The following is a 20,962-nucleotide window of genomic DNA, read 5'->3' on the forward strand; positions in this document are numbered from 1 at the left end:
TAGCAACCGAAATCAAACTGGTCGACAAACCCGGCACAAACTTCACTTCACTCACGTTAATCTTCATAATTTTTTCTTCGCCGTCTATGCCGTAAAGAACACCGTTTCCTTCACCCAAGATCTGCGTCTTCTTACCATCCGCCATGGTAATCCAACCACCAGCGAATTCCTTCATGGTGTTAAAGAAGGAACGGTCGTTTGTCATATGAGCACTAGCTCCACTGTCTATAATCCAGCACTGCTTTTCATCCGCAACAGTAAACGCCACATTTCTCTCACTATGAGCAGCCTTTGCCTTCACTTGCTCATCTTTTCTGTTAGGGGCATTTTCTGTTTCCCTTTTTGACGCTAATAACTTTCTACAATTACGTCGAATATGACCGGGCCTCTTACAGAAGTGACATACACGCTTTTCCTTTTGATTGTTTTTCCGCGGAGCGCATCGCTTTCTCCGTTTTAACGGCACCGACACCACCTTCCCGTTCTAGCCGGCGGTAATATTCATCCCCCACTTTAGATTTCACAACTTCTATCGTAATTTCCTCATCGGGACGAGCATCTAGTGTAGTAACTAACGTATCGAAAGAAGGAGGCAAACTGCGCAAAAACATACACACTTTAATGTCTTTGTCTAACGCGATACCGGCACAATCTAACCTATCGAAAAGCTCGTCCATTTCCAGAAAATGTTTTTCTATATCACCCTGTTCCGGTAAATTGGTACCACATAGTTCCTTTAACAATGAAACACGAACGGATCGAGTCGTTTTCTGGTGATAGGTTTTCAAAGCGTTGAAAGCATCACGGGCATGTACGCTATTCTTCACCGTATGCAACTGATTGTCTTCTAACAAAAGAAATAGCGTTGCTTTCGCTTTACGATCTGCACTTTTCCATGCTGCAGTTTTCGCCTCAGGAATTTCGTCGGCAATAGCGTACCACAAATCTTCTCGAGATAGCAGATTCTCGAGGCGAACCTTCCATGTTTGCCAGTTCGTACCGTTTAGTTTTGGAATGGTGAACCGTGCGTCAACCATTTCAACTCACAAAACACACAGAATCCACGCGACAATTTCTTTTATTCTATCTTCACTCACGGAGTGGAAAAAACAACATCCATCCAACTGGGCCGATAACCTGACGGCGAGAACTGCTCGGGTAATGGAATACAGCGTTCGGATCAGATGCTAAACAAGAACACGCGCGACTGTTTGGTAAAACTGCTTTTATTGGATTGGTATAAGAATACAGTGAAACGCAGTAAAACGCAAGGAACAATGTTAGGTTGGTATAAATGACAGCAGGTGCGTGCTGTGTGTATTCTGAAAGGTGCGTTTTAATTAGAAGCAAGATATAACACAAAGGTGTGTCATTGTATTTCTCAACATCATAATCATTGATGGATGACACGTTCGATTTTAAGTATATAAAAGATGCAGATTCTCCGGTAACCCTCAGACGGTAAAACTATCGCCTACAGGAGGAATTGTGCATAATGGTGATAAATAGCATTTAAATATTCTAGTATTTTCCGAGTGAATGGCATCACTTACGAAAAATACAACAGGGATCATCGAGGTGGATGAGGAAGAATACTAAGAAGCCAGATGTCGCCCCTTAGTGTAAAGTAGCAATACTCAGAGGGAGAGATACGCGAAGAGAATGTTGTGAGCCAAACGAACATGTCAAAAACTGAGCCAAACGAACAAGAAAGGTGACACAGTAAAAGGTATTGCAATCAGGTACAATAAAGAATATATTTTTCTTTACACGTTTTTCATGTTTTATTACTAAACAATGCATTGAGAATGCTTAAAAATTTGCTGTATCATACGGATTTTCAACTGGTGGTTCACAAACCTTTTGTATGGTCAACAAAATAATGATCAATCATGGTGAGAGTATATCAAATTAGACATAAACATATAATTTTACACTTTCGCGGTTTTTGTGATGCTCTTTATTATTTCTCAGGACTCCCACCGTCACCATCAGTTATACGAGTCAAATGAAAAATTTATTCCATATTGCACTTTGAAAAGAGATCTGGCAGCTCTGACGTGTGAAACCTAGTTGCCAAATTGGCAGCTTTTTTCATCGCTTATCTCTTCTTCTGAGTATCTCTAGTGTAAAGCGGGCCGTGTCGTAGTGTTTGTGTGTTTTCGCTTGGAGAACTCTTTTTGAGCTGTCCCTGTCAGAGATGCCAGATGTTTTTGAAAAATGTCTGCAACTGCTCGAATAACCAGAAAAATGTGCTCGAAATCTGAAAAAAAATCTATCCGTGATCCGAAAGAATCTCGCTCGCGCAGGCAAAAGTCTGTAAAAATCTGCACACATTTCAAGAAAATCTGCGCAAATATAAGGAGATTCTGACAAAAATCTGCAGAGACGTGGAAAAACTGCAAATATCTGCAAATCAATGAATATCTGCGCACGGACTCCAAAAATCTGCGTTCTGCAGACAAATCTGCACATTTGGTATCACTGGTCCCTGTTGACAACTCGATGGTAGGGCTGAGTGACTAAGACTATATTGCCCTGTGATTTTTAGCAACGCTCGTAGTATTCCATGTACAACCTGTGAAAAGGATAGGAAAGGAGATTAAGGCAGTATGCAAACTTTGAATGCAAAAATACATAAGGTATATATGGTTTAAATATCAATTTTTGTTTCCTCGAAAAATTTGACAACTTCTTTAAATGTATTTACATATCCGTGCTCGAACAGCTCAATTAATGTATTAAACTTTTTGTTAAAAGAATATTTAATTCCAGTGGTGGGCAGCATTCCGCTAATTAAGCTAATTAGCGATGCTAAAATTCAGTTAGCGATTTCGCTAATTTTTGAGCTGGTTAGCGAAACTGTTAGCGTCGCTAAAATTTTGGCCTTCGAAACGCTAATCGCTAATTCGCTAAATTTTGCAGAGAAGCGACAATAGAAATATTTAGAAAAACTGTAAATTGCTGATGGCGTACGTAAACTGCTTCGAAAGATGAATATACTTTACTGCGAAAGTTACTTTTGTCAGTTTTTTTACCCTAGAATGGAGTTCCAGTTATCGTACAAGCCACAGGAGCATTTTGAACAAGCACAAGGTCTAGATTGAATTTTCGGCACACCAAGAACTTTGGTAAATTGCAATGCGCTTGAAATTATGACAACCTTTTTTCTACTTTTTCGATTCAGATTGAATAATTGAATTTTTATGAAAACATTCCTAAGAGTATCTATTTTCAATGCAAGCTAAATAACTTTTGTTATTCTTGTTTTTACAAAATCAAATATGAATACCGTTTCGTGAACCTCTTACTGTAAATAGCTTTAAAAAGTAATTGTTTTCGTTTGTTTAACCAAAACAGATCAAAGTGGTCCAAATCTTACAAAACACGAGCAATAAATATAGCGATATGACTATTTACATATTAAAAAGTTAGCGATTAGCGAAAGTTACGCTAATGTGGGTTTAGCGTTTAGCGATTATCGAGCTAAATTTTCCGGTTAGCGACTTAGCGATTAGCGTCGCTAAATTTTCGGTTAGCGGTGCCCACCACTGTTTAATTCGAATATTATCAAATTTCTTGCAGAATAATATAGTGTGTTCTGAATTTTCTATTTCTTGTCATGTTTCGCAGTTCTCTTTATTTTCTAATTTCATTTTGGCACGCCAAAATTTGCTATGTTTTGATAAACTGACGGTAATTTTTCAAGAGGAGATATTTTGTTAATTTGATTATGGTACTCTAAATATATTTTCTCGATATAGGTTAATTTACGTTCATCAATATTAGTTAGTTCTTCTAGTTTAAGTTGACTACAGATAGTATTGTTTGTATAAAAGTATCTAGCTATTTCTTTCGCCGTATTTTGTTTGTGTTGCATGTGTATCGGTATTTGACTACTTATTGCCATTAATGTGTTTAATGGGGTGGTGCGACTACAGCCAGTCACATGTCTTATGCAAGCATTTGAGATTGTTTGAAGTGATTTTATATTTAGTTTTCCTGTATTGTTAAATAAAGAGGCTCCATATCCTACAACACTGTTGATTAAAGAGTTGTATACTTTAATCATAACTTGAGGGTGACTGCCATTTTTGATACCAGATAATACTTTGATCATATTTAACCTATTAGTTACTTTTCTTTTAATTTCTTTAATGTGTGATCCAAAACTCAAAAACCTGTCCAGAATAATTCCTAAATGAGAGTAATGACGAACTGTTTCTATTAAACTATTATCAATTGTTATATTAAGAATGTTATTACTATTTTGAAATAATATAACTTTAGTTTTCTCAGCGTTTATGTGAAATTTTAATTGTTTCATATTTAAAATTAGTTTATTCATGAAGATTTGAGCTTTTTGCTCTATTTCTTGTAAATTTTTCCCTCGAACTGTAACTGCAAAATCATCTGCAAATTGAATTAATTGAATATCTTCTTCCAAAAAATTATGTAAGTGTGCTGTATATATGTTGAATAAAGTAGGTGATATAACAACACCTTGCGGAAGGCCATTACTAACAATACGCTCAAGTGTTTTTTCTCTAGTCTTGAACGTTATTCTTCTGTTTTGTAAAAAGTTTGTAATCCATGTTATTATTTCATATGGAAAGGAATAATCAATTATTATTTGCTCTAATATATCTACATCGATGGATTTAAATGCATTCGAAAGATCTAGGAAGATAGTAGCGGATATGAATCCCTGTCTTTTATTTTGCTTAAGTTTGTTAATTAGATAGTTGCTACAAGTTGTTGTTGAGTTATTTTTACGGAAACCAAAAGAAGTTATTATCTGTTACAAAGGTTTGCAATCTTGACAGTACTTCAGAATTTATCGTTTTGGTGATTGTTGGAATTGAAGATATTGGTCGTTTACCTTCAATTGTTGACTGGTCTTTGCCCGGTTTAGGTATAACTACAACATTAATTGTTTTTAAGGACATTGGAAGGTAACAGTTTCTCCAATATTTATTTATTTCTTTAACTATTGCCTGTTTTGATTCAAAACTTAAAGAGCGCAGCATATCGTAAGTAATTTTATCTTCCCCTGGGAATGAATTTTTCTTTTTATTTAATATGTGCTCAAATCTTTCCAAGTCCATTAAATCGTAGTTTATATAATTAAAGTTGGATTCTAAACGCCGGAAATCATTTCTGCCAAAGTGCTTAGTCAAAAAGCTTTCGGCCAAACACTTATCATCATAAATAATGTTATTAGTTTGTTTACTACGTTTTCCCGTTATTCTGTTTATTCTATTCCAAAGTTCTTTTGAGCTTAGTGAGGGATCGATATTGGTTAAAAATTCCATAAATTTCGCTTTCATTTCTTCCCTTTTTAATTTATTGAAAATTTCATGCGCTCTTCTGTAATTAATTAAATTTTCAGTGTTTGATAATTTGTTAAAATCTGTTCTTGCCGTTTTTTATTTTGCCATGCCTGTTCAACTCTACCGGACCACCAAAATTTAGGCATATATTTATTTTTAATTTTGTTTGTTTATAAATTTTTTCGACCATCTTCTGAAAATCTATGATGCTAAGTTAAGTTTTTTTATCTCTTCTGTGATTTTTTTGTAGTTAAAGGTATATTTGTTTTTCGAGTACTCTTTACAGTGAGAGATTGAACTAATTTGTATTGCTATATGATGACTACCAATACTTAAGTCTAATGTTTTCCATTTCAAATCATTAAAAATATCACTAGAAGCTAATGTTATGTCGATTGCCGATGATTGTTTCTTATGTTCTATTGGAATAAAAGTTTTTGATCCATCGTTAAGTATAAGAACATTGTAATGGTTAATTTTATCCATTATTTTGTCTCCCTTTATGTCACGATAATCGTTTCCCCAAGCGTAGTGGTGACCATTCCAATCACCGCCAATAATAACTCTTTTATACATTTTAACAGCGCCAAAAATTTTCGTTGAATCATCTTCTAACTCATGTGCTGATATTGTTGGTTTAATGTACAATGCAACCAATATTAAATTTAATTTAACAACTTTGATTTCAGTAACCTGTGTTGAATCTGATATACCATTAAAATTTACGACTGTATAACTCTAGTCTTGGTGCAAAAGAATTCCTGCTCCTCCGTAATTGTCGTTTCGCGAATTTAAAAATTTGTGGTATCGTGATATGCTGTAGGGTAGAGCGGGGCTAGTTGGTCATTTTTGGCAACAATGTTCTGTAACTTTTTGTAGGTAATATTACGACAAAAACTTATTACATGAGAATGTTGTGTAAACCCTATAGCTTCTATAAAAAGTCTTAACTACTCAAAATAGTTTGCAATTTTGCGATTATTTTGTGTTTTTTGAGCGGATGTCGAATTGGCCAACTAGCCCCTCAGGTGGGGTAAATTGGTCAAGGTGTGGGGTAAATTGATCATTTTTATTTCGGAAGAACAAATCAGTTATTTTTTCAAACCAATAACATTTAACACATTTTCAATCAGTATTTATTTAAGACAGTTCATTTTATAACAGTAAGAGCTTAAAAAGTAATCAAGTATTATGATGAAAACATCATCACTACCCAATGCTCGTACAACGTGTGCAGATGAAGATGGGCTTATCAGTTAAAACACATTTCAGGTGAGCCCATTGATTGCATATGTTGCATTGAATCAGCTTTTTCACAGGCTGAACTTGTAGAAAAGGCTTGCTGCACATCAAACACATCTTAATATGAGACTTCCCGCTGATCAGCTTTCGTGGTACTTTGCGATTACTGTTGATATCTGTTTTGGTTGTAGTTTGTGGTTGACGTCTAACAGATTTGGCTTGCTCAATTTGTAGTGCGTTTTTCCCTGGAGTATCGGTCACGCTGCCTTCCTCTTCCGCCTTACTCCTACCGCGAGTTTCCTTGGTACGGCCTTGGGATACGGCTTCACTTTCTCAGGTAAGAATTCATCACTCTTCTCCTGAACCTTCTGCTCGGATGATATCATCTGGGTTGATGCTGTGTCACATGTGGCGATATCCACTAATTCTTGCTCAGGAAATGGTCTGTCAGTCACATATGATGGTCCAAAATCTTCCGCCGTGAATATACTTGAATTCAATGGGAAAATGCCACACTTTTGAAATCCGCTCATGATATTTGCTGGCGTAGCAGCCATTGGCCAGCCAGTTGTAACCATTCTCGAAATATCATAAACTGATATTGTTTTCCCAGGATTGGAAACACTTTTACCATCCACCATCACTGCATTTGCGGCATTCTGTACGGTCTCAGCGGAAGTTAAACCTCTACCGGTTTTTCGTTTATACGTTCGCATTCCGAAATCCTGAAACATGAGAAATGTTACTCAAAACTGCATGAAAAACCCGTATCACTCTCTCTCTTACCCGACGTCACGTTGAGACCACAATGATGGCTTGGTTGGACACTAAATTAATGAAAATACTACAAGGTATACAGCCCTAGAGGTTGTATGAAATGGTGACGTAGGACTAAATGTATACATTATATGCTGCGATAAACTGTTCATAGGCAACACTACCGTTTATATTTGATGGTCATTATTGTAAAACTAACGATGCATGAATACATGAAAATTTTACACTGGTAGTAGTTGCGAACATTCTGAAAACTCTCTTTTTCAAGCATCTTTAGCGCTGAAAAGAACCGATTCCATAATCTTCAGCTCGAAATGTGTGCTATAGAGCGCTGATAATCGCACCACTACCAGTAGTATTGAATATTTTGTTGGCTCTCCGCTGTGCCCTCCAGTAGCTGTGCCAGCAAAATATCCTGCAGCGTACGATGGTAACTGTTGCTGCCGTGTGCAAAATAAAGGTAACATGCTCCGCGGTGCCTGGAAGTTGACTCGTATGCAGCTCTCGTTTCTCAATGTCGCGTACCTCTAACAGCTATACTCCACTCGCTGTTGTGTGACAAACTAGACTGAAGCTGAATTTTCTACACGCAATCTTTTGTATCGAGTTCAGCGTAAATTTTCGTCATTAAGGCGTGGTCACACAGCTTGGAGAAAGAGGAACAAACCAAAACACGTTGTTGAGTCAAAATATGTAGGCAGTGGAATTTATTACGTCCATGTTATTGTTATCTGTGCTCGGGAAGCAAGCCAATAACGAGGGAAATATATGGGAAAGCTTGACCTTGGAACTTTTCACCTTTTTCCACCATTAAGCAGTAAAGCAACAATGTTGAACATTATATAAAAAAATTGTTACACATTTTATCTATCCACCGATATATAAATGACTAAGATGCATTGAGTCGTTCGCTCGCTATAATGGTTTGAAATCTGACGCAACATTTGCCAGTTTCATTTTCAATTTCACAAAGTGTAATCTTGTATAGAAAACCAAGACGTAGTCCTACGTCAACACGGATTGAATTATGAACCTGAACCGAATTCACATCAACACTATAGTTTGTTTATCTTTGTTGACAGCTCGCGTTCGCTCCAAAGTATGTCGATATTTTCGATAGGTAAGAGGTGTTTGCCGATGTGCGTTATAATTATTTCTAGAGCAACATGTCAAAAGGATCTATCTCGGATTTATTAGTTTTGAGAAAATCAACCTCGAAGTTTTAGTTTCCTTTTTTAAATGCTATTTAACAATTGAAACCAATATTCTATTTTTTTTAACGCAGAAATAATTACGAACATGTAAACTTTAATATATTTAAATATTTTCGTTGAAAACCCATCAATATTATTGAAAAATTTAGATGTTTACGAACTGAATTATGAATAGTCCCTTTAAACTTGTAAAATAGATTTAGACCCTTTTGTTAGATCCAATGTTTGTTTTGATTCTGAGTTAGCTCATTTCAGATGTACCCTTTGGTAGATTGTCATTTTAGTTAGGTTTTTTGAATCCGACTAAACTAAACTGAAATTTGCTTTGAAAAAACCGAAACAGTTTTATACCGAGTAGTTTTCAGTGAAAATTGTATCGATCAAGTGATCGAGAAAACCCCCATGCGAATGTATAATAATTGGTACTATAGTTGGCTTCTACGATGAGTGATAATTGAAATGATAGGTTTTTTATTCAATAATATGAACCGTGTAGGAATCTGACTCTATCCTATAAATTTCAGCATCTTGAAATGTGAAACCCGTTAGTGTCATTCTCTACAAATCCTAGGATTTCAAGGACCAGAATTTAGAAAAGACTGTAGAGAGCGGTTTTCACGGAACAGAAGGTTGTATTTGTGCTGAGAGTTGGAATTTGAATTGTTCATGTTTCACTCATAATATAAATACGGGTGAAAGAGAAGACGCTCACTTTACGTGCAGTACAGTGAAAAGTGTAACGAGTACAGTTCAAACTGGTTCAAATAAAAAAAGTGGTGATCAAGGTGTTAGGAACTAAAAAAGTGGCATATCATAAAGAAAGTTTTTTATTCAAAATTTGTTTTTGTAAGGACAAGAGCGTTTAATCATTGAATAAACATTTATTGCTCTGTGTATTGTTTACATTTCTCTGTGAATTTTCTATAACATGTAACAAGAAATAAAATGTAAGAAAATTATGGAATGATACCTAACTATGTTGGACATTCATCAATAACTGTTTCCATTTCCAGATACTCCACAGGCCAGTCTTCCTCTGCATCCAAATCAGCATCGAAGTGGTCTTGCCCGTTATGTTTTCTTTTCCTGCCTCGTTTTGGAACCACAAGATGTTTAAGCATTGTTCCATAATACTGCTTGTTCTTGATGAAAGGCATTAGCTTCTTGAGGTCCTCTAATTTCTCTTGAGGTAGTAGAATTGGTTCGTTTTCTATTGGGACTAGCACAGGGAGAGGCAACTGTTTGTTACCAAACAATTTCTCCTCACCCAAAGAGAAACTTGAAAAAAATTTTTGATCATGATCCATTTTATAGAAAATAACGCCGGGATAAGAGGTGCGATACTCGAATTGCATGATTTTTTGGAATTTGATTGGCTGTCCAGATGAATTATACTTCGGTCGCTTGTATCGTTCTTCAAGTAATTTCAAGGCGAGAAAATCGCATTGTTCCAATTCCTTAACATCAAACGCGATTTTTCTCCTGATCTGCGATATAAAGACAGCCCAATATCTTGGGGTCTCAATATCCATGGTACTTAGTTTCTTGGCTCGTTCGATTGCGGCGTGTACCGAATCCACTTCCATGTGGCTATGGCCACTAACCATAAAATTATGCCGAATCATCATCTCACGATTAGCTCGTATGCATTCCTCTACAAAGTATGCTATCATCATGCAGATCGTAAAATTATGATTTTGGCCGGCGCATCTGTCTAGGAGTACAATGTTTTAATTATAGAGATAGGGGATACTAGAGCAGATCGGTATGTGGAAACAGGTGGGAAGTTGGGCTTGAAGAGCAGTATCACAGAGAACAGACATTCATGTTCATTAAAAAAAATGAAAAACCTGTGAAAAAGTTGCACTGCATGAATACTGCCGTATCGATATTTTAACGCTATCAGTGCTTGGTTTGTCATTGACACGAGCGCCACATAGCGGGAGCATTACCACTTACGGTTAAACGACGGTTGCAAGTTTTTACACATCCTTTGAAAATAAGATGAACGTCTGTTCTCTGTGGTAGTAGGCTCGAAAGTTAATTGATGTCCCAGATATTATGAATAAATTTACAATTACCTATCAGAATATAAATTGATAACTCGAACTTTTAAGAATGATTCATCGGTTAGTAGGAACCGCAGGTTCTGTAAAAGGCACGAGCCAATTTCCTGTGACCCTCTGCGAGCGATTGACTCATTCCACAAGTAACACCGTGCAGAGTTTCGGCCCTGATACGTCTCAAAAACAGTCATATTTAAAGTATAGAGCTGCCGGCTGTAAAATGCCTGACCACACAGGAGATGAGGCGTTGGCAGACATTTTTGTAGATCGAATGAAGCGGTATAGATAGTTTGATCTTTCTTAGCATCCTGAACATCCTTTTTCTTCGCTGCATACACACGTTGTGCCTGTTCTTGATGTGCACGTTGGGCGGCTCTATGAGTTTCTAGCTCATCTGTACCAGCATGCTGCTTAATAAGTATGTTAATCTTATCGCATTCGCAGCAAGTATCTGCTTTCGGCTTGCGGAAGCTCATATTAAATGTTTTAAATATGAGACGGAAACTGTTATAGTGAACAGGATGCATACCATCGGTAGTACATTTGGATTTGTACATTTCGTACATTTTTGTCACATTCAAGTTACTCGACAAATACAATTTCGATTACTTCTTCCTATTGTAATGGGAAGTGTAAGCCGGATACGACAGAATATGGCTTTCAATGTATTGTTTCGCTTCAATGCCTATTGGATTTCTGTTGCAATTTTCTACGCGCTTGTCGTCGGCGCTGATCCCTAAACCGTCCAGTTTTTTGACAGTGATGCATCGCAGTTTTTTGGATGTAATATCCAAGGTTCCTAAAATCATTGCCTTGCAAACTCGAACCATGCCGCCGACTCCAGGAAGAAAATATCGCACTGAGTACTCCCTTCTTGAATTAATTACCTAGAAGAAAGCAAAACAAAAACCCGCTTTAATCCATCCATAGGCGTATATGTACTAATCTTTCCCTCAACTCAAAGAAGTTTTTGAAGCGAAAAGATACCCACATTGATGTGTTTTGTATCGTTTTGGGCTTATAATGTATAGGCCCAAAAATCACCTTACAAGTAACAACGAGTTGCCGTACCTCAAGTGACTAGCAAAAGAAGAAAAATTTCGTACTCACTGTGTGACCAGTCACGTGCGAAACTGCCTTGTGAGAACTATTAAACTGGTTTTGTCCGGAAATAGAAAGCATCAAAAAGTTCTTCAAAATTTTCTGTCGTATATCTTCTGGGTATTGATCTCCACAACGAAGCTTCGAACAGGAGCATGCCTTCTTTAAGCTACGTGCTGGAACTGTGGTACCATTGTAACGATTATATTGTAGACCCTTTTCTCTTTGAATCTTGTTTTCCATTCTTTTGCGGTATGACTATTTTGGACGATTTACGACGTTTTCTTTTTCCAATTCTTCGAAACCTGGATCCATTACTGCAGAAGTTGAACCTATTAGTTGAATTTATGGTCAATAATAAGAAATTAAAACATTTAAACAGAAATTACCGGCTTCATGAGCAACACGTTCATCGGCCTGTTCGTTGGTAAACTCATCTTTGTCCCCAATAAAAGCATCATTGCGATACACCTCAAAATATTCGTATAATGAGAATTCGTTCAACATCGTAGCATCACCGACATTGTCAGGGTCATGGTCGTAGTTGTTTTCATCGTCGTTTCCGGAATTGAAGTATTCATTTGCCGAGCTTCATTGCTTGTTTCCGTTGATTCGTGAAAAGACATATTATCACTATGGATAGCCTTGAACTTGTTGGACGATGTACCTGGTTGACATTGATTATTGACAACTGGAAGCTGCTCTTGATCCATCGGTGTATAGGCGGCCTGCAGGGAGCCTGCTGAAAAGCCTGTTTGAAGTTTATTGTTATTCATGTCCAGCGGAGAAAGAGGACTACGAAGATAAACGTCGCTTATAGGTGGATGGAACACAGACTGTGCAGATGCGCTTCTACTCGTTGTAGCTAGATTTAACGGAACACAGGCATTACCTCTGACAGGTTCAGTTTTCTCGCTGCGATTAACGGGAGCTAAATTCAAAGGGATATCAATCATACAGGGCTCATTGCTCCTGTACGATAGATTGCCACTTGGTGGCGATTCTTCCATATAAGACGAAGATAAATCTAGCGCTGATAATGTTGCCGGATTCCTCGATTCCCTTATTGGTGTTGAAGCGACTATATTGGCGAAAGAAAGGTATGCTCGACCACTTGTGTTCCAGGAACAACTTTCTGACATTGAGAAGCCAGTGGGCACTTCCTCATAGTTCACTACAGTCGGAGTTTCACAAATAATCCCTATTTCAGCATTTCTGTTCTCATTTCTGATGAGTTCTGCTGCCTCTAGAATACAAAAATATTTATCTTAATTCAAACATAACCTCAGCTTATATTCACCTAACAACATATGCAGTCCTACATTACATTCGTCATTGTACTCCATTGTCAAAAAAGCGAAAATCTTCTTAAATGCTACGAATGCTCGCTCTACTAGCACTAGCCAACAGCTATTGTGAAATATAAAAACAAATTATAAATTTTTGCAAGCAAACTTCCTATTAATTCAGCTGTGAACGAGGGTGTAATCAAAACAACAAGTGATTTACAAAAAAGGGTCTAACTGTTTAACAATCCAATTTTCAGTTATACTCTTTTGAACAGAAAAGGTCAAACTGAAATGATCAGTGCTGCTAGTTAGACCCATTTTTAATATTTGTCTGGACAAATTTTCTTAGTGTTTATAACTTTTTTTTGTAAATAGTATGTGAAGCTACATGAGTTTACAAACAAAATACATAAAAAAAAAGTTTGTTTACATTTTTGACATGTTGCTCTAGATTTTTAGCAATGATTCGGCATTTTTAATGTAGAAATTTAGTAACACATTCATAGAAATGAAGATGGTGTTTGCTGTAACAATTACCAAATTGATTTTAGTTTCAAATAAATGGTTTTGCAAAACAGAGCACATGCTGTCCTCGCTTGGTTTTGGTATCACGGAGTAGTTTTTAAATAGTTTATTTGACACGGCACGATACAATTTATGTTTAACTGAGCCAAGTACATTTTTTTTAAATTCTAAATTAGCAGGGAAAAGAGGGAGGCCTTTTCTTTATTCTCGCGGCCGACTACGAGCTAGTGGGGATTTAAGGTGAGAGGAGGGGAGTTACAATTTTGATTTTAACTATATTGAGTTATACGATTTATTTATTTGTACATGGCTAAGCAGTGCTGTTCTATTTGAGCAGTTTGGACTGAGGTGTCTGCGTGAACATAAAGATGCCGAGTCTTCGTTTGAGTGTCTCCAGCTTAGTGTATCATCTTCTTTCAGCGTGTAGCGGGAATGGTAATCTAACAAATAGATAGAAGAGTTTCATATTTTAATACCAGCGTGTTTTATGAACACGTATAGCTGTGTCATGTACTGGAGATCACCGCTTCCCAGAATGTCTCTAACGGGTACGTTCGGTTGTTTTCCTCGGGCCCGAAGGGAATCTATAAGCTCAGACCTAACACCACAGTATTCGGTACACGACCAAACAACATGCTCGATGTCATGGTAGCCATCGCCACAAACGCAGTGATTACTGTCTACAAGCCCTATACGAAAGAGATGCGTGCTTAACGTATAGTGATTGGACATAAGTCTGGACATCACGCGAATGAAGTCCCGACCTACATCCAACCCCTTGAACCATGCTTTCGTCGATACCTTAGGAAAAATGGAATGTAGCCACCGTCCCAGTTCATCTGAGTTCCATGATGATTGCCAACTGTTGAGTGTTCTCTGACGCAAAATGCTATAAAATTCATCATAAGCAATTGGTCTTTCATAAATATCGCCGTCAATAGCACCCACCTTAGCTAAAGAGTCAGCCTTTTCGTTACCCGGAATCGAGCAATGAGAAGGGACCCACGCTAAGGTAACCCGGTAATTTTTATCTGTTAAAGCACTTAAAAACCGCCGTATTTTCCCCAGGAAATACGAGGTGTGCTTCACAGGCTTCATTGATCGCAGAGCCTCAATGGCACTGAGACTATCTGTGAAAATGAAGTAGTGGTCTATGGGTAGGGTTTCGATGATTCCAAGAGAGTACTGAATAGCAGCAAGTTCTGCGACGTACACGGAAGCAGGAGCATCGAGTTTGTAGGAGGCGGTAAAATTTTCGTGGAAAACACCGAAGCCAGTGGACTCATCTAGATTAGATCCGTCAGTGTAAAACCTTTTATCATAACTAACATGTTTAAACTTATTGGAAAAAATCTTAGGGATCTCTTGGGGTCGCAATTGATCCGGGATACCAGAAATGTCTTGTTTCATGGTGGTGTCGAAGAATATAGCATTATTAGAAGTAGCTAAAAGTGCGACATTGGAGGAATCGTATGAAAAAGGATTAATATCTTGAGCCATATAGTCAAAATATAAAGTCATAAATCTGGATTGAGATTGAAGGTCGACCAACCTCTCGAAATTTTCAATTACTAATGGGTTCATAACTGTGCATCGAATTAGCAACCGGTAAAAGAGATTCCAAAAACGATGTTTCAACGGAAGAATACCCGCTAACACTTCAAGACTCATCGTATGGGTCGACTGCATGCAACCCAAGGCAATACGCAAACAACGATATTGTATTCTCTCTAATTTTATAATGTGCGTGTTCGCGGCGGAGCGAAAGCAGAAACAGCCGTACTCAAGAACTGACAACATCGTTGTTTGGTATAACCTTAGAAGGTCTCCTGGGTGAGCACCCCACCAAGTTCCGGTAATCGTACGAAGAAAATTAATCCTCTGTTGGCATTTTTGTGTCAGATACCTAATATGACAAGCCCAGGTGCATTTAGAGTCGAACCAGACCCCGAGATATTTAGCGACTAAAACCTGAGAGATCGTTTTACCCGTTAGTACGAGCTGCAGCTGAGCTGGGTTATGCTTCCTAGAAAAAACGACCAGCTCAGTTTTCTCCGGAGAGAATTCGATACCCAGCTTAAGAGCCCATTCAGACAAATTGTCTAAGGTATCTTGCAATGGTCCTTGCAGATCGCTAGCCTTGCTACCAGTAATGGATACAACGCTATCGTCTGCAAGTTGCCTTAGCGTGCATGAATTTGCAAGACATTCATCGATGTCATTGACGTAAAAATTATATAAGAGAGGACTTAAACATGAGCCCTGGGGGAGGCCCATGTAACTAATTCGGGAAGTTGTCGAATCGCCATGTGAGAAATACATATGCTTTTCTGACAACAAATTGAGCAAAAAGTTATTCAAATTTGGTGAAAGTCCCTGCGAATGAAGTTTCGCGCTTAAAACTTCTACAGAGACAGAGTCAAAAGCCCCCTTAATATCCATGAACGCAGAAGCCATTTGCTCTTTTCGAGCAAAGGCTAGTTGAATTTCAGTAGAAAGCAACGCTAGGCAATCGTTCGTCCCTTTGCCCCGGCGAAAGCCAAATTGAGTATCTGAAAGTAACCCGTTTGTTTCGACCCATTTGTCTAACCGTAAGAGGATCATTTTCTCCATTAATTTCCGGAGGCAAGAGAGCATCGCAATCGGCCTATATGAATTGTGATCAGAGGCAGGTTTCCCGGGTTTCCGAATAGCAATGACTTTTACCTCCCTCCAGTCATGCGGAACAATATTTAGCTCAAGAAACTTGTTGAACAAATTCAACAAGCGTCTTTTTGCAGAGTCGGGTAGATTCTTCAACAGGTTGAATTTTATTCTATCTAACCCTGGAGCCTTATTGTTGCACGACAGGAGAGCCATTGAAAATTCCAACACCGAAAATGGAGGCTCTTCCGTAGTTACTAATAACGCGTCGCGAAAGGTTTTCTGTTCCGGTACAGAGTCTGGACAGACCTTTTTGGCAAAATCGAGTATCCAGCGATCTGAATACTCCTCGCTTTCATTCGAAACGTCACGGTTCCGCATGCGCCTGGTGGTATCCCAACGAGTGCTCATCGCTGTTTCCCTGGACAAGTCGTTTACGAACCGCCGCCAGTACCCGCGTTTTTTCGCCTTTACTAAGCTCTTCATCTGCCTGCCCAGTGCCTCGTACTTTCGAAGCAGGTTGACAGTGCCGTACTCCCGGTAGTCCTTATACGCCGCGGATCTTCGCGCGTACAGCTCAGAGCACTCTTTGTCCCACCATTTGTTGGGAGGGCGCTGTCTAATCGTTACCCCGGGTATCGGTTTCGTCTGAGCTTGAGTCGCGGCGTCGATTATCAAGCCAGCTAAGAACGCGTATTCTTCCTCCGGAGAAAGTTCCTCGTGAGTCTCGATAGATTGCGCTATAATAGACTCATAACACTTCCAATCAATATTACGTGTAAGGTCGTAGGAAATATTGATTGGGTTCGGGGGAGTTGAACCATTAGCAATTGATATAACGATTGGAAGATGATCACTACCGTGGGGATCGTTGATTACTTTCCACCGGCAATCTAACGCTAGTGATGTCGAGCAAAGGGATAGGTCAAGCACGCTTTCACGTGCTGGAGGATTAGGTACACGTGTCGCTTCCCCAGTATTCAAAACTGTCATATTGAAGTCGTCGATCAAGTTACAGATTAAAGAAGATCGGTTGTCGTCGTACAGCGACCCCCATAGCGAACAGTGAGAATTAAAATCTCCCAATATCAAAAAAGGCGCGGGAAGCAACTCTGCTATATCAGTGAGATGCTTCTGTTCAATCCGCGCGGATGGAGGCATATATAACGAAACAAGGCATAGGTCTTTTCCATTCATATTCGTTTGAATGGCAACGACTTCAATATTCGAGATCGAGGGGAGGTCGATTCATCACGGAGTAAACCGTACCTAAATTTGCACATACTTTGTTATTCGAGTTCATTGATGATGTGCATATGACCAACCAGCCCCGCTATTTTGTGACCAACTAGCCCCTCATGCATTAAATATGAAAATTACTTAAAATATATGAAATTACAGTTTTGACGAAAGTTTGCTTCACACAGCTTAAAATTAACCAAAAGGGCTTTTGTTATGCGTTGAGCCGGATTTATTTCAATGTGGCTAGCTATGTTAAGACGAAAAGTTTCGACTAAGAAACCGAGTAGAATTGATAGCCAATTTGGCACCAAGCTGTATTTATCATACGTCTTAATAAAAACTGCACTTCATTTTGCTATTTAGTTTCTTTTGTTATTTGCTTTATATCATCCATATAACTCGATTTTTTCGGTGCGTAGATTTGAAAATGTCCACATTGACCAACTTACCCCGTAACCAACTAGCCCCGCTCTACCCTACTTACTCGTTTGTTCAAATTCGTATTTAGTCCAAGTTTCAGATAAAAATGCTGCTGAATAGTTATTTTCGAGTAATATTATTTGTAATTCATCCTTGTTTTTCAATAGGCTTTGTATATTCAGTTGTAATATGTTGAAACTATCCATTAAAAAAAAAAGAATTAAAAAATAATATCATCTAATTTAAAGTGTTTTTTCAATACTCCCTTAATCAATTGCTTTTGCTTTCCAGTCCAAGATGAAATTTCGCTTTCCTGGATTATATCACTGTAGAAACCCATCAGTGCTCCTTGGGTATTACGGTTCGCTGTATCTGTAGCTGCCTTCACAGCTCCTGCCAATGGTGGTGTTCTATCGTTCTGCGTCGCTCACTTTGTGCGGGTTGAACCATCCATTTGCTTGCTCCGTGTTATCCATTTCCGCCTGATCCTGTTTACTCCTAGATTCATTGATTTTACTCCGTTTTTCAGTAATTAGCCCCAAATTTCGTCTACTGTAACTTTGTTCCGTTTGTACACGTCCATTGCCATTTCTCTCCCGGATTTCAATTTTACATTTCGGAATAGTACCTGTTACCTGGATCGGTTTCTTAATATGTTTATTTGCCGCCATAAAAGCGAAGCTTTCTGCTGGGGTGGGGTCTGTTGCACTCTCAGCTAGGGCTTCATACACGTTGCTGGTTAGAACAGGTGCGACAAGCTCTCGTGCTTCTACAAGTGTTAAGCTTCGTTTCGCGATTATTGTTTTAATCGTTTTTTGCTTTTGTCGTTCCGGGCATGTTACATCAGTAGTTTTATGGTCCGAAGATTTGCAGTACAGGCACTTCACAGGATTTGTGCAGATTTCGTCCTTTTCGTCGTATATCTGCGAACATCTTGAGCACCGTTGTTTGCCTTTGCAGTTATCCGTTTCATGATTAAAACGATGACAATTTTCGCAAAACAAGACTTTTTGCAAGAAAGGCCGCACCTTGTTAGTGCAGCAGAACAATTTAACCATTTCTGGTAGCTGGTTAGCGCGAAATGTTACACTTACTCGAGTTGTGGGTTCCTTTATTCCGTTTCTGAATCGGTTAAAACGATAAACGTCTACAACCTGGCAGTCGCATTCAATTTCCGCTTTTATTTCACGAATATCAATATCCGTTGGAATCCCCGCGAGGACTCCAGTTACGCAACACAGATGTCGCGGTACATATACTTTGTATCCAAGCTTTTCCAGCTTTTTGTCCTCAACAAAAAGATTCGCTTTTGTATAGCTGTTCAAAAAAACTATTATTTTGTTCCGTCCAAGGTATTTCAGGTCGATAACGTGGTTCCAATACTTTTCCATTTTTCGAATCGCCGATCCGAGCGAAAATTTATTGATTTTCGTCTCGTTTAAGCATTCGACAATTACTCGATATGGTGCTTCATTTCGAATTGTATTTTGGCGCGTTTTCATTCGTAGTCTGAGCGTCCATTTTTCCAGGATCTGTCGGGCTCGGAAGCCCTTCAGCCCCATCCATTTTCCTTTGTACTCGCAGTTGCTGGTTTTAAAGGTTTCCTGTCCAAAAAAATTTCTCCTCGCACTTCTGTATGAATATTTGGTAGCCGCTTTCCACAATTCCAAATTTGTCTCTGAAAAAGTCGAAAGAAATCCTTAATATTTTTTCTCGTAAAGCACAGGTGAAAACTTGACCTTTCGCCTTGGCGGGAAAAAACCGAGTGTGAACCTTATTTATGGTCACAATTGTTAATCTTCTACTAGTGTGTTGTCGAAATTTTATCTAGATCAGATTGTCTGAGTGCGCATGATTGTCAGTTTCATGACGTCTATGAATTTTATGTTGTTTATTATTGTTTTTTTACTGTGTTAAACACACCTGCATAAATAGAACTTAACCCGTCTGTATCACTTTTCTTGTTAACTGTATTGTTGTTTTTTGTTATGTGGCATATTTCCCGAAAAGGTAGTGCTGTTGTGTTTCTGTGTTGGTCGAGTATTTCAACATTGTTTAGATCAAATGTGTGTTGGGTTGGGTTTGATTATCAGAATATAAATCAATTTGGATAAACCATTCATGAAATGATACCTGAACAACTGGAAACTACTGCAAAACAACATATTTATACTATTTGAAGAATAGTTTTAGTACAAAATTTTAGATTATTAGTTTACCATATCGTGTATAATATCGAAAAAAATATGTTCGGGAAAATCGATGTTTTTGACTGGTAACCATACCTAACGCCTAGTTTACTATAACCCTTTCCGATCGGGCCTATATAATTGCGTAGGTAGAAGGTGACTTAAACAAAACCTTCTCTCTCGCTTTTTGAACGTCCTATTCGTTGTTTTATTTTTCACACCGCTAGTGTCAACATCGCAGCTGCTACGAAAAATAAAAAAATGGAGCAAGCAAGTGTTTTTATATAGGACTTGCTTCGATTTAGGTTTTGTTATCAGTCATTTTTTATCTACACAATTGTGTGGGCTCGGTCGGAAAGGGATATATTAGATGGTCAAAACTAAAGCTGATATGGTATGTAAATGGTTATGTGACTTTTTTTATAAATGGTTAAGATACTATACGGGAAACAATTCGTGTATGGTATTTGTTTATGCGGGAAACTATCACACCGTTTCCTTGGTGATGGTTAGCACTTTCATGAAAAAGCGCTTCGCCAACGGATGAAGTGGCGTTCTGTCACCGGATCAATCATCATTATACAAGCTTACTGGATCATGTCTGGCACAACGTTGACTAATCTTCAAACATTCATGATTGCAGGTTCCCGGTCATGTCTTTTCTCACTCGGCACCAGTTTGCAGCTTTTATTTCGAATTACATAACAATTTTCATCACTAAATAGCACACTTTTTTCTCTGCAGATGAAACTTTACGGTCCAAAAACAGTGATGAACGGAAATGATCCACGCACAACAGCAAAGAAAATTATGATTGAAATTCTCTCAAAGTTCTTAAGCACTTTAGCACGATAAACCGGAAAATATTTGCGAATTTTTTAGTCGGACACAAAAAATCACAAGCGAAATCGTTTTTTACAT

General features: G+C 38.2%; 1 protein-coding gene across 1 annotated transcript; it reads right to left on the reverse strand.

Moving 5' to 3' along the window:
- Positions 1-18,262: 18,262 nt before the first annotated feature.
- On the reverse strand, positions 18,263-19,243 carry LOC129716976 (uncharacterized). Its single transcript, XM_055666819.1, has one exon. The coding sequence runs from the start codon at positions 19,241-19,243 to the stop codon at positions 18,263-18,265; it is 981 nt and encodes a 326-aa protein (XP_055522794.1).
- Positions 19,244-20,962: the final 1,719 nt, after the last annotated feature.

Source organism: Wyeomyia smithii, chromosome 1 (assembly GCF_029784165.1).
Source record: "Wyeomyia smithii strain HCP4-BCI-WySm-NY-G18 chromosome 1, ASM2978416v1, whole genome shotgun sequence".
NCBI classification, from domain to species: domain Eukaryota; kingdom Metazoa; phylum Arthropoda; class Insecta; order Diptera; family Culicidae; genus Wyeomyia; species Wyeomyia smithii.

What these genes read in the sequence shown, in the direction of transcription:
- LOC129716976 (XM_055666819.1), bottom strand. Translation starts at nt 19,243, where the DNA reads ATGGAAAAGTATTGGAACCACGTTATCGACCTGAAATACCTTGGACGG.